This window comes from Quercus suber, unplaced genomic scaffold, assembly GCF_002906115.3.
Source record: "Quercus suber isolate HL8 unplaced genomic scaffold, Cork oak 2.0 scaffold_92, whole genome shotgun sequence".
NCBI lineage: Eukaryota > Viridiplantae > Streptophyta > Magnoliopsida > Fagales > Fagaceae > Quercus > Quercus suber.
Window position 1 is genome coordinate 175,740 of NW_027069557.1, and position 19,052 is coordinate 194,791.

At 35.3% G+C, this 19,052-nt stretch overlaps 1 protein-coding gene and 1 long non-coding RNA gene across 3 annotated transcripts; one reads left to right on the forward strand and one right to left on the reverse strand.

Annotated features, from left to right (window-relative positions):
* The first annotated feature begins 7,764 nt into the window (after positions 1-7,764).
* LOC112040218 (putative disease resistance protein RGA3) lies at positions 7,765-16,963 on the forward strand. Of its 2 annotated transcripts, none has more exons than XR_010629347.1 (3): positions 7,765-7,863; positions 16,504-16,563; positions 16,699-16,860. XR_010629347.1 is itself a non-coding variant. In XM_065774435.1 (3 exons), the coding sequence occupies exon 1, from the start codon at positions 13,155-13,157 to the stop codon at positions 14,466-14,468; it is 1,314 nt and encodes a 437-aa protein (XP_065630507.1). In that variant the 5' UTR covers positions 12,762-13,154; the 3' UTR covers positions 14,469-15,621; positions 16,504-16,563; positions 16,699-16,963. The 2 variants fall into 2 exon arrangements, 1 of the variants encoding a protein (XP_065630507.1); XM_065774435.1 differs by lacking the exon at positions 7,765-7,863 and adding an exon at positions 12,762-15,621 and having other exon boundaries at positions 16,699-16,963.
* On the reverse strand, positions 10,995-15,133 carry LOC136067951 (uncharacterized). The gene is made up of 3 exons (XR_010629348.1): positions 15,049-15,133; positions 11,658-11,705; positions 10,995-11,504 (listed from the first exon to the last, which is right to left on the reverse strand). It is a non-coding gene; the product is annotated as an uncharacterized LOC136067951 (long non-coding RNA).
* Positions 16,964-19,052: the final 2,089 nt, after the last annotated feature.

The window sequence follows — 19,052 nt, forward strand, 5'->3', positions numbered from 1 at the left end:
AAAAAAAAAAATCTTATACATAACAAACACATACACAAATATATAGGAAGTGAAAGAGGGAAAATGGGTACCAGAAAGAGCAGGACAAAGGGGATTTTGGGGATTTTCCGATGATACAATGGCAAGTACCATCAGAACCACCAATTTGGCCAGTGGCTTCGTTGCTTCGGAGAGACCTTCACTTCATGAGAGTTGGGACTTGGGATAGCTTCACACACGAGAAAGAGGGAGTGTGAGTGTTTGGGGGTTTGGTTTCAAATGCTAAGTTTCAGTGTTTGGGTATGAGCTGGGGCTGCTGTGACAATGGATTGAAGGAGATGTAAAGTATGGGTTGAAGGAGAGGCAGAGAGCGGTAGCTGCGTAGTGGAGAGAGAGAAATTTTTTTTTTGATTTTATGAAAGTTTACTCAGACTTACCAGAAACAATGGGCGGGCTGAAACAGTGGGTGGGCTGTGAAATTTTTTAAGGGTAAAATAGTCTTTTTGTTATTTGGTGAGGTGTCAAAGATTTAAGCCATTAGATTAAATTTATGGCTGAGAATTTAGGTATTGCACGGGATATGAATCCAGAAATAGGTGTATGTGTTGCACAAGAAGCCAAAGATTCCTATTCCTAATTGTAATAGGAGTGTCAGGTGGCTTGAAACCTTTTATAAAAAGCTTGTACGTGTGTTTCACAAATAGAGAAAAAAGACAGATTCAAAGAGACTGAAGAGTGAAACACAGTTTTGAAGCCGACTGAAAGAAAAAGATTAGTGCTTTGTGTGGCACTGAGGGAAAAAAGAAAATGTGATTTTTCTTTTACTCAAGACACAAAAGGAAGATAAATTGGAGGTTTTCTCTAAGACGATTATTTAGGTGCTACAACCATAGAGAGTTGAAGTATTCAGAGTGGAAGATCTTACTACCGGGTTTTGTGGTGTGGTTGTATTTGTTCCTAAAGATATTATTGTATTTTCCCAATTTATTTTGAACTCAGGTTTTAGGTATAACTTGAGTGTTGTAATCTCTATTTTATTATAGTGGATTAATCAGATTTACCCCATGGTTTTACCCTCTACACTAGAGGGTTTTCCATGTAATCTTGGTGTTCTTGTTAGTTGATTTTTTTATCGCTTCGGTAGATTTCTATTTTCTTTATTGCTTGGGTTATATTTAATTTAATTCACACATAGATGGGGATTTATCCCAACAAGTGGTATCAGAGCCTGGTTATTGAATGTGATTGTCTTGTTTTGAATTAAATGGATAATATGAATATGAATAAGAGCACTATGATTAAACTCTCGGCATCAAATTATTCGATCTGGAAGCTGATGATGGAGGATGTCCTTTACTGTAAGGATTTGCCTGATCCTATTGAGGGTGATAGTGCTAAGCCAAGTGAGATGTTTGATAAAGACTGGAGAAGTTAAATAGAAAAACCATTGGATGTATTAGACAATGCATCGATGTGATTGTGTTTCATCATGTATCTTAAGAGACTAATGCAGAAGCTCTTTGGGAAAACTTGAAGGGTCTCTATGAAAGAAAGACAGCTTAAAATAAAGCTTTTGTGGCTAGAAAGCTTGTGAATTTGAAGCTTGAGGGAGGGAGATCCGTTGCCAAGCATTTGAGTGAGTTCTAAGACTTGGTGAATCAGATGGTTACAATGAAGTTGATAATTGATGATGAGCTTCAAGCTTTATTACTTCTGAGTTCCTTACCTGACAGTTGAGAGACTTTAGTGGTGTCAGTTAGTAACTCTGCTCCAAATGGTGTGCTACAACTTGCAATGGTCAAGGATAGCTTGTTCAATGAAAAAACAAGAAGAAAAGACGTGGGCAAGGAAAATGCACAGGCTCTTGACACAGAGAACAGGGGGAAGAGTAAGACTAGAAATTCTAAGAGATGTGGTAGATCCAGAAGTCAATCAGAATTGAAAGGAAAATTCAAGTGTTTCTATTGTGACAAAGAAGGTCATATGAGAAGAAACTTCAAGGCTTGGAAGAATAAACAGAAAGATGAGAAAAATCAGAATAAGGCAAAAGAACAGAATACCACTGCTGTCTCGACAATTGAAGATGTGTTGATCTGTGTAGGAAAGGATAAATGTTGCAATGTTTCACATCCTTATGTTGAATGGGTGATTTAGTCAGCCTCTTCCTGTCATGTTAGTCCAAGAAAGGAGCTATTTACTTCATACAAAGCAGGAGACTTTGGGAGAGTGAAGATGGGTAAAAATAGTTATGCTGATATTGTGGGAATTGGAAATATTTGTGTTGAGACTAACATTGGATACACCTTCGCATTGAAGAATGTGCGACATGTGTCTGATATGCGCTTAAATCTGATTTCTACTCCTATTCTGGACAAAGAAGGCTATGGCAACTATTTTGGAGATGGTAAATGGAGACTCTCCAAATGATCATTGGTGCTTGCTGGAGGGAAGATTTGTTGTACACTTTACAAGACACAAGCAAAGGTGTGCAAAGATGTTGCTAGTGCAACCCAGGAAGATTCTACGCCTAACTTATGGCATAGGCGACTGGCTTACATAAGTGAAAAGGGCAAATTTTGGCAAAGAAGTCTCTCATTCCTTTTGGTAAAGGTATTTCACTTAAACCTTGCGATTAATGTTTATTTGGAAAACAGCATAGAGTCTCTTTTCGCATTCCTTCTACTACAAAGCCCAATGTGTTAGATCTTGTTTATTCTGATGTATATGGTCCCATTGATGTGGAGTCCTTAAGTGGTAACAAGTATTTTGTTACTTTTATTAATGATGCTTCACGACCAGGTATTTGAGCACTTTAAGAAATTCCATGCCATGGCAGAAAGAGAGAAAGGGGAGCCTTTGAAATGTCTCCGTACTAACAACGGAGGTGAATATACGTCTAATGAGTTCAAGAGTTACTACTCCAAGAAAGGTGTTAGACATGAAAAGACAGTTCCTCCTATCCCACAACAAAATGGTGTGGCAGAGAGGATGAACCGCACTATTATTGAGAAGGTCAGATGTATGCTGAGAATGGCTAATTTGCCTAAGTCATTCTAGTGTGAAGCTATTCAAACTGCGTGCTATCTAATTAATCGGTCTCCATCAGTTCCATTGGAGTTTGATATTCTAGAAAGAGTTTGGACTAGGAAAGATGTTACTACTCTAAGAAAGGTGTTAGACATGAAAAGACAGCTCCTCCTACCCCACAGCAAAATGGTGTGGCAGAGAGGATGAACTGCACTATTGTTGAGAAGGTAAGATGTATGATGAGAATGGCTAATTTGCCTAAGTCATTCTAGTGTGAAGCTGTTCAAACTACATGCTACGTAATTAATCGATCTCCATCAGTTCCATTGGAGTTTGATATTCTAGAAAGAGTTTGGACTGGGAAAGATGTTTCTTACTCTCACTTGAAGGTATTTGGGTGCAAGGCATTTGCACATATGCCTAAGGAACAAAGATTGAAGCTTGATAGCAAAGCCACTCCTTGTATATTTGTTGGATATAGAGATGTAGAATTTACAAGTTATAGGATCCTGCGAAAAAGAAGATGATCAGAAGTCGAGATGTGGTTTTTCATGAGAATAAAAATTTGGCAGACCTTGAGAAAACTAAAAAGAAAAAGGATACTATTGTAGGTGTTCCTGACCTTACACCAACCTCTTCTTCCTCCAATCATGCCACAAATAGGGAAAAGGTACAGGATGAGAATCTTGGTGATGATCCAATAGCAATTGATGGTGATGTGCCAGCAGTAGTTAATGGTGATGATGCTCAAGATATTGAAGATGTTGAATAAGGGGAGCAACTTGTTCCACTATAGATTGAAGAACCTCAAGTGAAGAGGTCTACTAGGGAGCGTCGTCCATTGACTAGATATCCCTCTTCTGAGTATATTTTGCTTACTAATGAGGGGGAGCCAGAATGCTTTCAGGAAGTAGAGTCTCATAAGGACAAGTAGAGCTGTATGAAGGCTATGCAAAAAGAGATGAATTCTTTGCACAAAAATAGGACTTATGAATTGTTTGTGACCAAAGGGAAGCTTGAGCTTTGTGCCGAAACGGTCGACATGAATTTTAACTGAAGAGTTGGGATAAAGATATCTTCCCTCAATGGGCTAGAGGGGGAGATTGTTGGGAGGTTCACCACACCTTGAGTCTAGCCCATATAGGACATGTGTTTAAGCATTGAAGGAATCCTATTTCCATTAGAAATAGGTGCATGTGTTGCACAAGAAGTCAAAGACTCTTATTCCTAATTATAATAGGAGTGTCAAGTGGCTTGAAAGCTTTTATATAAAGCTTGTACGTGTATTTCACAAACAGAGAAAAAAGAGAGATTTAGAGAGACTGAAGAGTGAAACACAGTTTTGAAGCCGACTGAAAGAAAAATATTAGTGCTTTGTGTGGTACTAAGGGAAAAAAGAAAATATAATTTTTCTTTTGCTCAAGACACACAAGGAAGATAAATTGGAGGTTTTCTCTAGGACGATTATTTGGGTGCTACAACAATAGAGAGTGGAAGTATTCAGAGTGAAAGATCTTGTTACCGTGTTTTGTGATGAGGTTGTATTTGTTCTTAGAGATATTATTGTATTTTTCCAATTTATTGTGAACTCAGGTTTTGAGTATAACTTGTGTTGTAATTTTTATTTTATTATAGTGGATTGATCGGATTTGCCCCGTGATTTTTCCCTTTACACTGGAGTGTTTTTCATGTAATTTCTTGGTGTTCTTGTTGGTTGATTTTTTTTATCACTTCCGTAGATTTCTATTTTCTTTATTGCTTGGGTTATATTTAATTTAATTCACACATAGACAAGGATTTATCCCAACACTTTCCTCTCTTATTATTGTCCTCTCTTTTCGTCTAAGTTTTCCTATGCAACCAAATATTTGTTCATACCATTAAGTTCCACTACGAAACCAACCAACATTCTCATTTAACAAAGTCCCAACAACTGCAACTCCTCCCTTCCTCCACCTCCAACAATGAGAAATGATGGAGCTCGCCTCTTCAGTTGCCGAAAAGGTCATTGAGAAGCTAGGCTCCCTTGTTTATCAAGAGATTTCCTTGACACGGAACATTTAAAGTGATCTTCAAAAGCTTAAGCTCACCATGTCCATATTAATTCAAGCCGTGTTGCTGGATGCCGAGGAGAAACAAATGCAAAACCGAGGCCTGACTGTTTGGCTGGACCACCTCAAAGATGTCTTTCATGATGCCATGGACGTGTTGGATGAATTCGATTGTGAAGATCTACGCAGGCAAGTAGTGAAAACACAAGGAAGCACCAGCAGAAACGTACGTCGATTCTTTTCGTCTTCTAACCCAATTGCCTTCCGTAATAAAATTGGTCATAGAGTCAAGGATATCAGAGAGAGGTTCGATTTGATAGCAAAGGATAAAGATCAATTTCAGCTTGAGGTGAGACTCGATGATAAGGATGTTGTGCATAGGGAGACCCACTTATTTGTTCATGATTGTGATGTTATTGGGGGGGATGCTGACAAGCTAAAATCATAGATCTTTTGATGCTCCCAAATGATAATGATAGCATTTCTGTGATTTCTATTGTGGGAATCGGAGGTCTGGGCAAGACTACACTTGCTCAATGGGTGTATAATGATGAAAGGGTAGCAAAAAACTTTGACTCCAAAATGTGGGTGTGTGTATCAGAAGACTGACGTTTTAAAATTGTCAAAAGAAATGCTTAGATTGGCAGGTGGTGGCCCTGGTGAGATCAGTGAGAACGTGAATATGGATGAAGTGCAAGCTAGATTACGCTATATTCTAAAGGAAAAAAAGATTTTTTTATCATTTTGGATTATGTTGGAATGAGGATCGTGAAAAATGGACTGAACTTAAGAGTTTGTTAATAGGAGCAAGGCAAGGAAGTAAAATTCTCGTCACTACACGTAGTCACAAAGTTGCCTTAACGATGGCTTCTGGACCAATCCATGATTTAGAGGGTCTTCCAGACAAGGATTGTTTGTCCTTGTTTAAGAGGTGTGCATTCAATGAAAGAGAGTATGAACAATATCCAAAACTAGTAAAGATTGGAGAGGAAATTGTGAAAAAATGCGGAGGTGTTCCTTTGGCTGTGAAAACTTTAGGAAGCTTGCTTTATTCTAAAACAGAGGAGCGTGATTGGATCTCTATAAGGGATAACGCAATATGGAAACTAGAGCAAAAGGAAAACGGCATTTTATCCACATTAAGATTGAGTTACGATTACTTGCCATCTTACTTTAAACAATGTTTTGCTTATTGCTCATTGTATTCAAAGGATTTTAGATATAATAATGAGGACTTAATTCAATGTTGGATGGCAAATGGGCTCCTCAAAAAGTCTAACAAAAGTACTCAAGAGTCGGAAGATATTGGAGAACAATATTTAAAAGAGTTGTTATCAAGATCCTTCTTTCAAGAAGTTGAAGGTGAAGGCAATATGTTTTGGACAGTTAAAATGCATGATTTGTTACATGATCTTTCGTTATATGTTGCACAATATGATTATTGCTTAATTGAAGACACTAATAACACCGACAAATTTGAAAAGGCTAGACACGTTTCAATTTTGGATCATAAGTGGGGTGTTGACGCAACAATAAATTTTTTACACAAGTTGACTAACAACATGCGGACTATTAATTTCTCATTTGGTGATTGGGGCCAATTTGATTCTATTAATATTAATGAATCTTTGGTGGAAACATGCATCTCAAGGTTTAAGCACCTACGATTGCTAAATTTAAGATATTCAACGTTGGAAACATTGTCAATCTCAATTAGTACTTTGAAGCATTTGAGATATCTCAACTTACGTGGAAATAAGAAAATAAAGAAATTGCCTAACTCCATTTGTGCCCTACAAAATTTGGAAACTTTGATATTATTTGGATGTGAAGAAATCGAAGAGTTGCCAAGGGATATAAGAAAGATGGTTAGCCTCAAATAGTTTGAGATAACCATAAAACAAACGCGTTTACCCACCAATGAAATCGAGTGCATGCCTTCACTTTGATATTTGTCCTTTTACAGATGTCATAGACTAGATTGTTTAATTGAAGGAATCCAACGCCTCACCGCCCTTCGCTTCTTGGGCTTCAATAATTGTAAAAGCCTGATATCTTTGCCGCAAGGTATGAAACACCTAACCGCGTTGGAATATTTGGATATTGCAAATTGTGAAAAACTTAATTTAATGGAAGGGGATGACTACCCGAAGAGGCTTCGAACACTCTGTATTTGGAATTTGCCACAATTAGTGAGTTTGCCCCAAGGGCTTAAAGGATCTACCAACATTCTACAAGTTTTATGCTTTTTTTTTTTTTTTTTTTTTAATTTGTCCTTTTACAGATGTCATAGACTAGATTGTTTAATTGAAGGAATCCAACGCCTCACCGCCCTTCGCTTCTTGGGCTTCAATAATTGTAAAAGCCTGATATCTTTGCCGCAAGGTATGAAACACCTAACCGCGTTGGAATATTTGGATATTGCAAATTGTGAAAAACTTAATTTAATGGAAGGGGATGACTACCCGAAGAGGCTTCGAACACTCTGTATTTGGAATTTGCCACAATTAGTGAGTTTGCCCCAAGGGCTTAAAGGATCTACCAACATTCTACAAGTTTTATGCTTTTTTTTTTTTTTTTTTTTTGTGAGAACTTGTGGGAATTGCCAGAGTGGCTTCTCGATCTCGGTTCTCTTCGCAAGCTTCATATTTTACATTGCCAAAAATTATCGTCTATGCCAGAAGGGATGGATCGCCTCACTGTCCTAAGAGAACTGAGGATTAAAGGTTGTCTTGAATTGAGGAGAGATTATGAGTGAGAGGTCAGCAAAGATTGGGGCAAGATGGTCAAATTCAGTTTTTATTAGGTAAGGGCTAAAATCTTTCTTCCTCTTCTCTTCCACGTATTCTCTATTTTTCTATACCTAAAAGTCTAATTGTTTGTGGAATTAAATCACAATAAACAAAAACTAACCAAGAAATTGTTTCTACTTTTCTTTTTCTTTTTCTTTTTAAAAATAAAAGGGTAATACATATTATAGCAATAATATGATTTTTTTTTTCTACTTTTCTTTGGTTCATGATTTAAGATAGAAATAAATTGAAAAAAAAAAGTAAGTTATGAAATGTAAAAGATAATTTTTCATTTTTTTTGTTATAAAGATTTGAGTCTATGGAGAATAAAAGAGTAGAAAAATTATGAACTCTATTCTTGTCTTTGATGGGAGAAAATTTTAAAATCTTGTAATCTTTTCATTTCCTCTCTACAAGTGAACTGAACATGGTCTTAATGAGTTTACTTGGCTTGTATTTTCTTACTAGGAGTAGATGCAATGCAAAAATATAAAACCTAAACCATGTGTAACTTGCAATTATAAAGTCATATTATCAAGGAAGTATGAAATCTATATTTTTGTGAAATTGGCATTACTTAAAATTGCCACTGGTAGGATATTTTTTTTTTAATTTTTAATTTTCAATGTTCAATCTAGTGAGTGATTGAAAATAAAGATACAGATATAAATTGAAAATGCTAGTGATACTGTTTTTTTTTTTTATTTTTTTTTTTAAGCATGAGTTATCAGACCAAGTCCAAGTCTAAAGAGTTGGGGGTGTTTGGTAGAATAGTTTGAGTAATGTTATTTGTAATTTTTTGAAGTACGTGTGGATGAAAAAGTATATAAAAATGGAGATGGGTTCAAGTTACACCTGGTGTAACTCTAAAGAGTTACACATTTTTTTTTTTTTTTTTTTTTGGAGAAGCTAAAAATGGGGGTCTTTATGGTCATATTATACCCCCGAGCAGGGAGCCAGTGGCCTCGGTCAGTGAGTCCGTAGTCGGTACCCGTTCTGTACCCTCTGTGTGGAAGTCATCTTACATTTTATGAGTACACCTCACCACTAAGTTTACCCACCAAGGAAAGCCTGCGGGCAACGGGACTCGAACCTAGGTGTGTTGCACGAAGCGTCCAAGTCTTACCCACTCAGCCAAAGTTACATCTTTTTTTAAACATTGGATTTAAGTAGATCTAACGGTTAAAAAAAGACCCACATTATCACAAATATTCTTATTGAGATCTCATTAACTGCCCTCATTTATTTTCTAAACCTATTTCTAAACCAAAAACGTCTGACTCTCTCTCTCTACGTTTCTCTCTCTGTCTCCTCCACCATTGCTCCACCTCCACAAGTTGCCGGCAGGAAAAAAAAAAAAAAAAAAAGAAGTCGTACACTAACAATAGAGGTTTGTGAGTGCTCTGTTTCTATTTTTCTATTTTTTTTCCTGGTTTGAGTTCTCTGTTTTGGTTTCTTTTCTAGTCTGACTCTCTCTCTCTCACTACGTTTCTTTTCTGCATCATGCTTGGTACATTGTTTGTGTTAATAGCCTGACAGACCAAATGAGTTAAAGAGAATTGAAGCTGCTGGTGGAAAGGTAGGGCTCAAACCATGGAAAGTAAGGGATTTTCAAAGGGGAAGGCTACTTCATTGTGTAGCCTACTGTCACTGTTTTAAAAAAAAGGCTTCATTGTAGGAAACTATTGAAGAACAAAGCATATCAGATTTTTGTGAAGATTTGTAAAGCTACTGTTCTGGATTTGTAGTGTACGTAAACGATGCAATTTATTTTGTTTAGCCATGTTATTGAACTCTCAAGTGAAAGAAGTTCTGCTTTGTTAAATATTGTGCTTGCTGGGCTTAAGTTTACAGCATCAACAAAATCATCTTTGTACTTGAAGCTTGCATAAGGGACACCATGGTTCCACTGGACCTCCTCACCTACCAAGATTTTCATAAGTAGGAATTTCATTATGACATGCCCTCCATGTGAGGACATTAATGGGATTTGGAATTTTGGTCTTCCACAGTGCTGACCAAAACTGTTTCTTATTGTTGCCCATGGAAGTCTCCTCTATTGTTGGAAATTTAGCCTTGCTAGCCACACGATAGGCACTATTAACTGTGGGGTGAAACTCCAAATTATTTTATCTCGTATTAGAAGAGGAATAGCCAAAATTGCATCTATGACTTCTCTTGAGAATAAATTGCTGATCAGTTTAGTTTTACAGCATCTTTTTTCCATGTCAGTTAGAGAGTTCACTGGGGCATCTTGTAAATTAGGAGGTTATGGTTAGCAAATTTGGAATGTGGTAGGGGTATGGAGCCACCTATCTCGCCAAATGAATGCACTTCTCGTCTACAATCCGCCATTGACATCCTTTGTCTAAATTATCTATACATTTTGTTTTTAACTTTTACATAATGTTTTTTTTTTTGTTAATATCTTTACATTGCTATGATGTTTAGGAAAATTCTCTCAAGCTAAAAAGTTACTCTGATTGAAGTTGTATTGGGTATAATATTGAAAGAGTAGCCTTTTATTTACTTATTTTTCAGCACAAACTTATAACTGAAAATGAAATAGAGGTTCCCATTTTTCACACTTATGTAACAATTCATACCCAAAATGCATGCATGGCTATAGAATATAACATCCACTCCAAATATATAGATGCACTATTACACAATATTACTTAAATACAATTACTACAAAAGCAAAGAAATAGCCAGAATAAAATGAAAAACAGTTCATAGTTGCAACATGACAAAATGAACTGCTGAAGCATCAAACAAGAGTTTACTAACCTCAGCTAAAATAGCAAATGTCCAAGCAGTAACACAATTAAGTGTCATGGCCCATTCAAACCACAAGCCTTGATAACATCGACATGACTAATTTCAACTTCAAGCCTTTCTTCCAAACATTGTTGCAGTCATGGGGGCTGTCCTTTCTTCAAACCCCATCTTTGACCCAATTCTCCTATGCCACAAGCTTGCCTCATCAACATAATGACCCTCTTCTTCCACAGAAATTTTGAGCTGATTAAATCATCAAAGGTCTTCAAGCAAAACTGAAATGACATTGCAACCCTCTTGTTTCTCAAATTCACCACCCATGATGAAACCTATTTGAGAAGACTCTTGGAAGGACCACTGCACATGGAAATCACTCTCATCCCAGACCTCCACGTAATCTCTCTCAACAAAATTTGTAACAAAAATATTGTATTTATAACTGCTATTTAGGAATTTACAAACAGAGAAAATGAAAAATGAGAAAGAAAGAATAAATTCACTTAAAGAAAATTCACTACCAAACTGTGAAATCAAATGTAAACATGAAAACTTTGTAACTTATGCAAAGTTTATGCAAGCTTCAAGTACAAAGATGAAGCCCTTTTTTTTAAAACAGTGACAGTAGCTAAACAAAATAAATTGCATCGTTTACGTACACTACAAATCCAGAACAATAGCTTTACAAATCTTCACAAAAATCTGATATGCTTTGTTCTTCAATAGTTTCCTACAATGAAGCCCTTTTTTTAAAACAGTGACAGTAGGCTACACAATGAAGTAGCCTTCCCCTTTGCAAATCCCTTACTTTCCATGGTTTGAGCCCTACCTTTCCACTAGCGGCTTCAATTCTCTTTAATTCATTTGGTCTGTCAGGCTATTAACACAAACAATGTACCAAGCATGATACAGAAAAGAAACGTAGAGAGAGAGAGAGTCAGACCAGAAAAGAAACAAAAACAGAGAACTCACAAACCAAAAAAGAAAAAAAAGAAAAGAAAAGAAAAATAGAAACAGAGCACTCACAAACCTCTATTGTGAGTTCGGCATTTTTTTTTTTTTTTTTCCTGTCGGCAACCTGTGGAGGTGGAGCAATGGTGGAGGAGAGAGAGAGAGAGAGTAGATGTCAAACATTTTTGGGTTTAGAATGTAATAAATGAAAGCAATTAATGAAATTTTGTTAAGAATATTTGTTATAATGTGGATTTTTTTTAAACCGTTAGATTTGCTTAAATTTAACGGTTTAAAAAATGTGTAACTCTAAAGAGTTACACCAGGTGTAACTTGAACTCATCTCATAAAAATGTGTGTAATGTTGTTTAAAATGTAAAAATGTGAGTTTGAAATGGTAAAACAAACAGGCCCTAAAAATTAAAATCAGTATTGCATAACTCAGCAAAGGAGGTCTAGCATACGCACTACTAAACACTACGTCAACGAGCAAGAATAAGGCTCCATTTTGAAAGCACCGACTTGTATCATAGAAAGTGTAAAGAAACATGAGAGAGCAATTATATATCATATGGAGCGAGGTGTAAATTCTATCATATTAAAATTTAAAAAAATTATTTAAAAGAAGAAGAAGAAGAAGGAGAAGAAGAAGAAGCAAACGTGTACTTTCATTTCTATTTTCATTTCCTTATCTTCTAATTATTGGCCTCTGTTCTTGGTCTTCACAAGAATAATAATATCACTGCTAATTTTATTAGACTGAGGCATATATTTTGAATTAAATGAATGAAAAAAAAAATTACATTAGGGAATAAAAAAAATTCACCAAATTATATCCTTTTTTAATTATAGGAACCAAATTATATCCTACATTTGACACAGTTTATACAACTTTTTGCTGAAAATATACTGAACTGCTATAGTATATTTGAATTTTTGAAAAAGTAAAAATAAATAAATAAATAAATAAAAACTATACATGAAAGTAAATAGTTAAAAAAATTGTCAAATAAGTTGTAGGCAAACAAATTAAATCTAAACTAAAAAATTAAAGGAAAATCACAAGTCATGGATAAAAACAAAAACCAAAGTTGAATTTAATCCGTATTTGAAGTTCATTTGGGCTTCATTTTTCCAATTAAACAAGCAAAGGGTCCACACTTTTTGAAAAAATTAACATAAGATAAAGCTTTCAAGTAGTCAATTTTTAGGAAATTCGGGTACTTTAGGAAGCAGAGTGGTTTGGCTATTGATGTAAGAAATTTCCAAGAAACCTCCATTCTCCACTCAAGTGTAAAGAAAGAAAATGTAAGTCATAAAATATTGTGCATCACTGCATGTACTCACTGGTGCAAGCAAAAGTGAATCATAATATTGTGCATCGGTGGTGAAATTTTTGTAATTCTCTGTTTTATACAAGCAACCGTAACTCCTCTCTTCCTCCACCTCAAAGAACATGACGGAGTTGGTCTATTCCATTGCATAAGACGTCATTGACAAGATAGGGTCCCTTTCTTACCAAGAGATTTGCTCGGCAGGGGGCATTTCCGAAGATCTGAAAAAACTTGAGCTCACCATGTCCATCATCCAAGCTGTGTTGCTCGATGCCGAGGAGAAGCAAGTGAAAAACCGAGGCCTGACTGTTTGGTTGGGGCAACTCAAAGATGTCTTTCATGATGCGGCGGACGTGCTGGATGAGTTCGAGTGTGAAGCTCTACGCAGGCAAGTGGTGAAAACATATGGAGACACTAGCGATCAGGTACTTGGCTCTATTTCTAATTCTTCTTTTAACCCGCTTGGCTTCAATTATAAAATGAGTCATAAAATCAAGGGGATAAGAGAGAGTTTGGAAGAGCTAGCAAAGAATAGAGCTCTATTTCATCTTGAGGAGAGATCTGAAGATCAAAATATTGTGCACAGGGAGAGGGAAATGACCCACTCCTTTGTTCCTGATTCTGATGTTATTGGGACGGTTGATGACAAGCAAAACATAATAGATCTTTTGATGCACCCAGGGAACAATAGTAATGTTTCTGTGATTTTTATAGTGGGAATCGGAGGTATGGGCAAGACCACACTTGCTCAGTTGGTGTATAATGATGAAAGGATAGTTGAAAATTTTGACTCCAGAATATGGGTGTGTGTTTCAGAAGACTTCAGCGTTTTCAAATTAGCAAAAGAAATCCTAAAGTCTGCAGGTGGTGGAAGTAGTACGAATATGACTATGGATTTAGTGCAAGATAGTTTAAGAAGTACTTTAAAGGGAAGAAGATTTTTTATCGTTTTGGATGATGTCTGGAATGAGGATCGTAACCAATGGATTGGCCTTAAGAATTTGTTAATTGGAAGACAAGGAAGTAAAATTCTCGTCACTACACGTAGTCAAAAAGTTGCCTCAAACATGGCCCCCGGACCAATCCATGGCCTAAAAGGTCTTCCAGAGAAGGATTGTTTGTCCTTGTTCATAAGATGCGCATTCAATGAAGGAGAGCATGAACAGTATCCAAAACTAGTAGATATAGGAAAACAAGTAATGGAAAAATGCAAAGGCGTTCCTTTGGCTGTGAAGACTTTAGGTAGCTTACTTTATTCTAAAACCGAGGAGCGTGATTGGATCTCTATAAGGGATAATGAGATATGGAAACTAGAGCAAAAGGAAGACGACATTTTACCAGCATTAAGACTAAGTTACAATAAATTGTCATCGTACTTGAAACAATGTTTTGCTTATTATTCATTGTATCCAAAGGATATTAGATATAAAAATATGGACTTAATTCAGTGTTGGATGGCAAATGGACTCCTCAAAAAGTCCAACAAAAGTACTGTAGAGTTGGAAGATATTGGAGAACAATATTTAAAAGAGTTGTTATCAAGATCCTTTTTTTAAGAAGCTAAAGATGAAGGAAATACTTTTTGGTCATTTAAAATGCATGATTTGTTACATGATCTTTCGTTATATGTTGCACAAAATGATTATTGCTTAATTGAAGACCCTAATAACAGCAACAACTTTGAAAAGGCTAGACATGTTTCAATTTTGGACCATAAGTGGGGTGATGCAACAGTAACTTTTTTACACAAGTTGAGTGAAAACATGCGGACTATTAATTTCTCATTTAAAGATTGGGGCCGAATTGATTCTATTAATATTAATATTAATGAATCTTTGGTGGAAACATGCATCTCAAGGTTTAAGCGCCTACGATTGCTAAATTTAAGACATTCAACGTGGGGGTATTCAACGTTGGGAACATTGTCAAGCTCAATTAGTACTTTGAAGCATTTGAGATATCTCAACTTAAGTGGAAATAAGATAATAAAGAAATTGCCTGACTCTATCTGTGATTTACAAAATTTGGAAACTTTGATATTATTTGAGTGTGTACAGTTTGAAGAGTTGCCAAGGAATATAAGAAAGATGGTTAGCCTCAGACATTTTGAGATAACCACAAAACAAACGCGTTTACCTGCCAACGGAATCGAGTGCATGCCTTCTCTTCGACATTTGTACTTTTACAAATGTCCTAGACTAGAGTGTTTTAATGAAGGAATCCAACGTCTCACCGCCCTTCGCTTCTTGCGCTTCAATGGATGTGGAAGCCTGATATCTTTGCCACGAGGAATGAAACACCTAACCGCGTTGGAATCTCTAGAAATTGGAGGATGTGTAAAGCTTAATTTAATGGGAGGGGATGACTACCCAACAAGGCTTCAAACACTCCGTATTTGGAAATTGCCACAATTAGCAAGTTTTCCCCAAGGGCTTAAAGGATCTGCCAACACTCTACAATTTTTAGAGATCTATAATTGTGAGAACTTGGGGGTATTGCCAGAGTGGCTTCCCGATCTCAGTTCTCTTCGCAAGATTCAGATTTGGTATTGCCGAAAATTATCGTCTCTGCCAGAAGGGATGGATCGCCTCACTGCTCTAAGAGTACTGAAGATTGATGGTTGTCTTGAATTGAGGAGAGATTATGAGCGAGAGGTCAGCAAAGATTGGGGCAAGATGGTCAAATTCAGTTTAGATAAGCACTGAGTAGGTAAGGGCTAAAATCTTCTTCCTCTTCTACGTATGCTCTGTTTTTCTATCTTACTTCTAACCTAAAAGTCTGATTTTTTGTGGAATTAAATCACAATAAACAACAACTAACCCAGAAATCGTTTCTACTTTTGTTTTTCTTTTTTAAAAATAAAACATATTATAGCAATAATATGATTTTTTTTTCTACTTTTCTTTGGTTCATAATTTAAGATAGAAATAAATTGAGAAAAGAAAAGTAAGTTATGAAATCTAAAAGATAATTTGTCATTTTTTTGTTATAAAGATTTGAGTCTATGGAGAATAAAAGAGTAGACAAATTATGAACTCTATTCTTGTCTCTCTCTTTTTTGGTTGTATTTATTGAATTAATTCACAATAAGGAAAAAAAAAAAAAAAACTAACCAGACGGATTATATTTTTTGTTTTTTTGTTTTTTTATTGAATTAATTCACAATAAGGAAAAAAAAAAAAAAAACTAACCAGACGGATTATATTTTTTGTTTTTTTGTTTTTTTTTTTTAAATAACAAGAGGGCAATAATCATTTAAGATAGAAATAAATTGAAAAAAAAAAGTATGTTATGGAATGAAAAAGATAATTGTTTTTTGGTTTTAAAGATTGAGTCTACGGAGAATAAAAGAGTAGACAAATTATGAACTCTATTCTTGTCTTTGATGGGAGAAAATTTTAAAATCTTGTAATCTTTTCATTTCCTCTCTCTAAAAGTGAACTGAACACGGTGTTAATGAGATTTTCTGACTAGGAGTAGATGCAATGCAAAAATATAAAGTCATATTATCAAGGATGTATGAAATCTATATTTTTGTGAAATTGGCATTATTTTAAATATATTTGATTCTTCTTGTTTCTAAATTGACAGATGTTCTTGGGAGATTGTTCTCTCAAAAAAGGATGTTCCTTGTGCTTAAAATTGCCATTGGTAAGATATTTTTTTAATTTTTAATTTTTAGTGTTCAATCTAGTGAATGATTGCATTGGATTTACATTTCTTAGTACCAATGGATTATTTTCAATTTATACTCATCTAATGATTCCGTGCTTCAAAACATTGCAGCTTATCAATTCAGCCATAACATGCAGCACAGAAAGTCTCAGCCTTCTCTTGTATTGTAAATAATTTTAATAATATTGTGGTGTGCATTTAGTGTTTGTAATGATTAATGGAGTGATGTGTGTTTATATTTATGATTTCAATTGTAATTCATGTATTATCTAATTTGTAAAATGTTTTAGTAACTTGAGTCATGTGTGTGTTATTAATTGTTTGTCTCTGCTTCTTGGTTATTGGAGTTATTCAAATGAAATTCTTTGTTGTGCTTTATCATTTAATTAAAAAAAAAAATTTGAAGTTTGAAATTTTTTTCATGTGATGTAAAATAACTAATAGCATTAGAATATTTGGTAACCCAACAATGTGAAAATTTTAATTTTATGGAAGTGGAATACTACCTAGAAGTTTGCTTTAGCCATCAATTGTCGGTTCTAAATGTCAATTTGTTTTGAAAATTTGGTATTTTAAACACCCAAAGTTGTCATATCTACTGAGTGGCCTTAATACCCAAAGAGGACTGAAGACTGAAGATTGTTCTAAATCAAGATGACAATGCCAAGGAGATATTGGTGAGTATTGTGTATAAGTTGCTTGTAAATTTGGCCGCCATTGTTTGCTAAGATTCACACAATTTTTTGACTATAATTGATGCCTCTTGTTTCTGAAGTTTGGTCAGGTTTTCATGGAAGATACTTCTAAGGAAAATGGATTCCTTTAGCTTAAAATTTCTTTTCTAGGTGAGATTTCAAAGTTTGAATGTAAAAAAGAATTCCATGATGATGTGAAAGCAACAAAGAAAGACATTGAATTAGCCATTAAGCTTAGAGTTTGTTTGGTTAAAAAAAATGGTCACTCATCACTCATCACTCAGTTTTCATCACCCATTAATCATCACTCAAACTCTATTTTTTCACTCACTCAAAATAAAACTCGTTTGGTTTCAATACCCAATCACATATCTCACATTTTTAACCCAACTTTTTGCCAAAAAGTGGACCCCACCCACTAACACTACACAGTAGTTCACTAATAACTACCCGCGTCCCCTTCTTCTATACTACATAGTGGTATCCCATCAAAAAAACTCATTTAACGCATCTAACAATACCCATTCATCCAAAGGTAAGAATCTACCCTCACCTCCCACATCATTGCATGCGCAGATCATCCAAGGTTCTCTTCTATATTTTAATCTTCTTTCCTTTTTCAATTTCACTTTCCTTCAACGGCCCTCATCACAACCACAACCTCCACCAAAAAACCCACAAACAAAAACCCACAAACACAAAAAACCCAAAATCAAACCCAAGAATCCTTAGATCAAAAACCAAAATCACGAAAATGAGGTGTGGGTTTTTGTTTCTAGGTATAAATTTATGCATGTATGAAAATGGTGGAGTGGGTCTGAAGAAGAAAAAAAAAACGTTGGAGTGGGTTTGAAGAAGAAGGAAAGAAAGAAAAAGAAAGAAGAAGAAGAAAAAAAAAAAAAACGTTGGAGTGGGTCTAAAGAAGAAAGAAAAATAAAGAAGAAGATGAGGGGAAAAAAAGCCTTGGAATGGGTTTGAAGAAAGAAAGAAAGAAAGAAAGAAAGAAAAGGAAAGAAGAAGAACAACAAAGAAAAAGGACAAAAAGTTGTTGGTGAGCGGGTCTGACTTGACAACACACAAGTCATGGGCCCCACAATCTCCTCCTATTTACGAACATGCCACTAAAAATCAGATTTTGAGTTATGAAAATAGGTTTCACCTGTTTTCATTTTCATGACTGTGATCTGGATTTTTGAGTGACTAAGTCATGAAAACAATGATTGGAAATTCATCCAAACAACTACTCCTCCATGGGACCCACATAATTTGGATGATGAAAATAGAAAATTAAGTGATATCACTCAAAACTCATCCCATCCAAACAACCTCTTAGTGTCTCACCTATGCGCACTTGATTGAATCGGTCTTTCTTGTAGGTCATACATGGCTCTCTCAAAACTTGTTGATTTTGGTAGAGAATCTATGTTGTCATTGCAATGGTTTTTTAGCGCATGACATGCACCTGTGATATTTACTAGTTCATGAAAACTTGCTATAGGTCTGAGGTTTGGAGGATTACCAAAGTTGAATATTTGACGAAGCAAAAATTTCCTGCTTGCCACATGTTTGGTGGTGAGAATATGCATAATTTCTTCAAAAATTTCCAAACCTTGACGATTAAATCCATAGTTATTGTAATCCTTAAAAAAAAAAAACAAAAAACAAAAAAACAAAAACACAAAAAAACAAAACAAAAAAACAAACTTCAATTTTTTTTACTTAGTGAACACCAGAGAAGATATATGTAGTTTTGTTTTTTTTTTTTTTTTA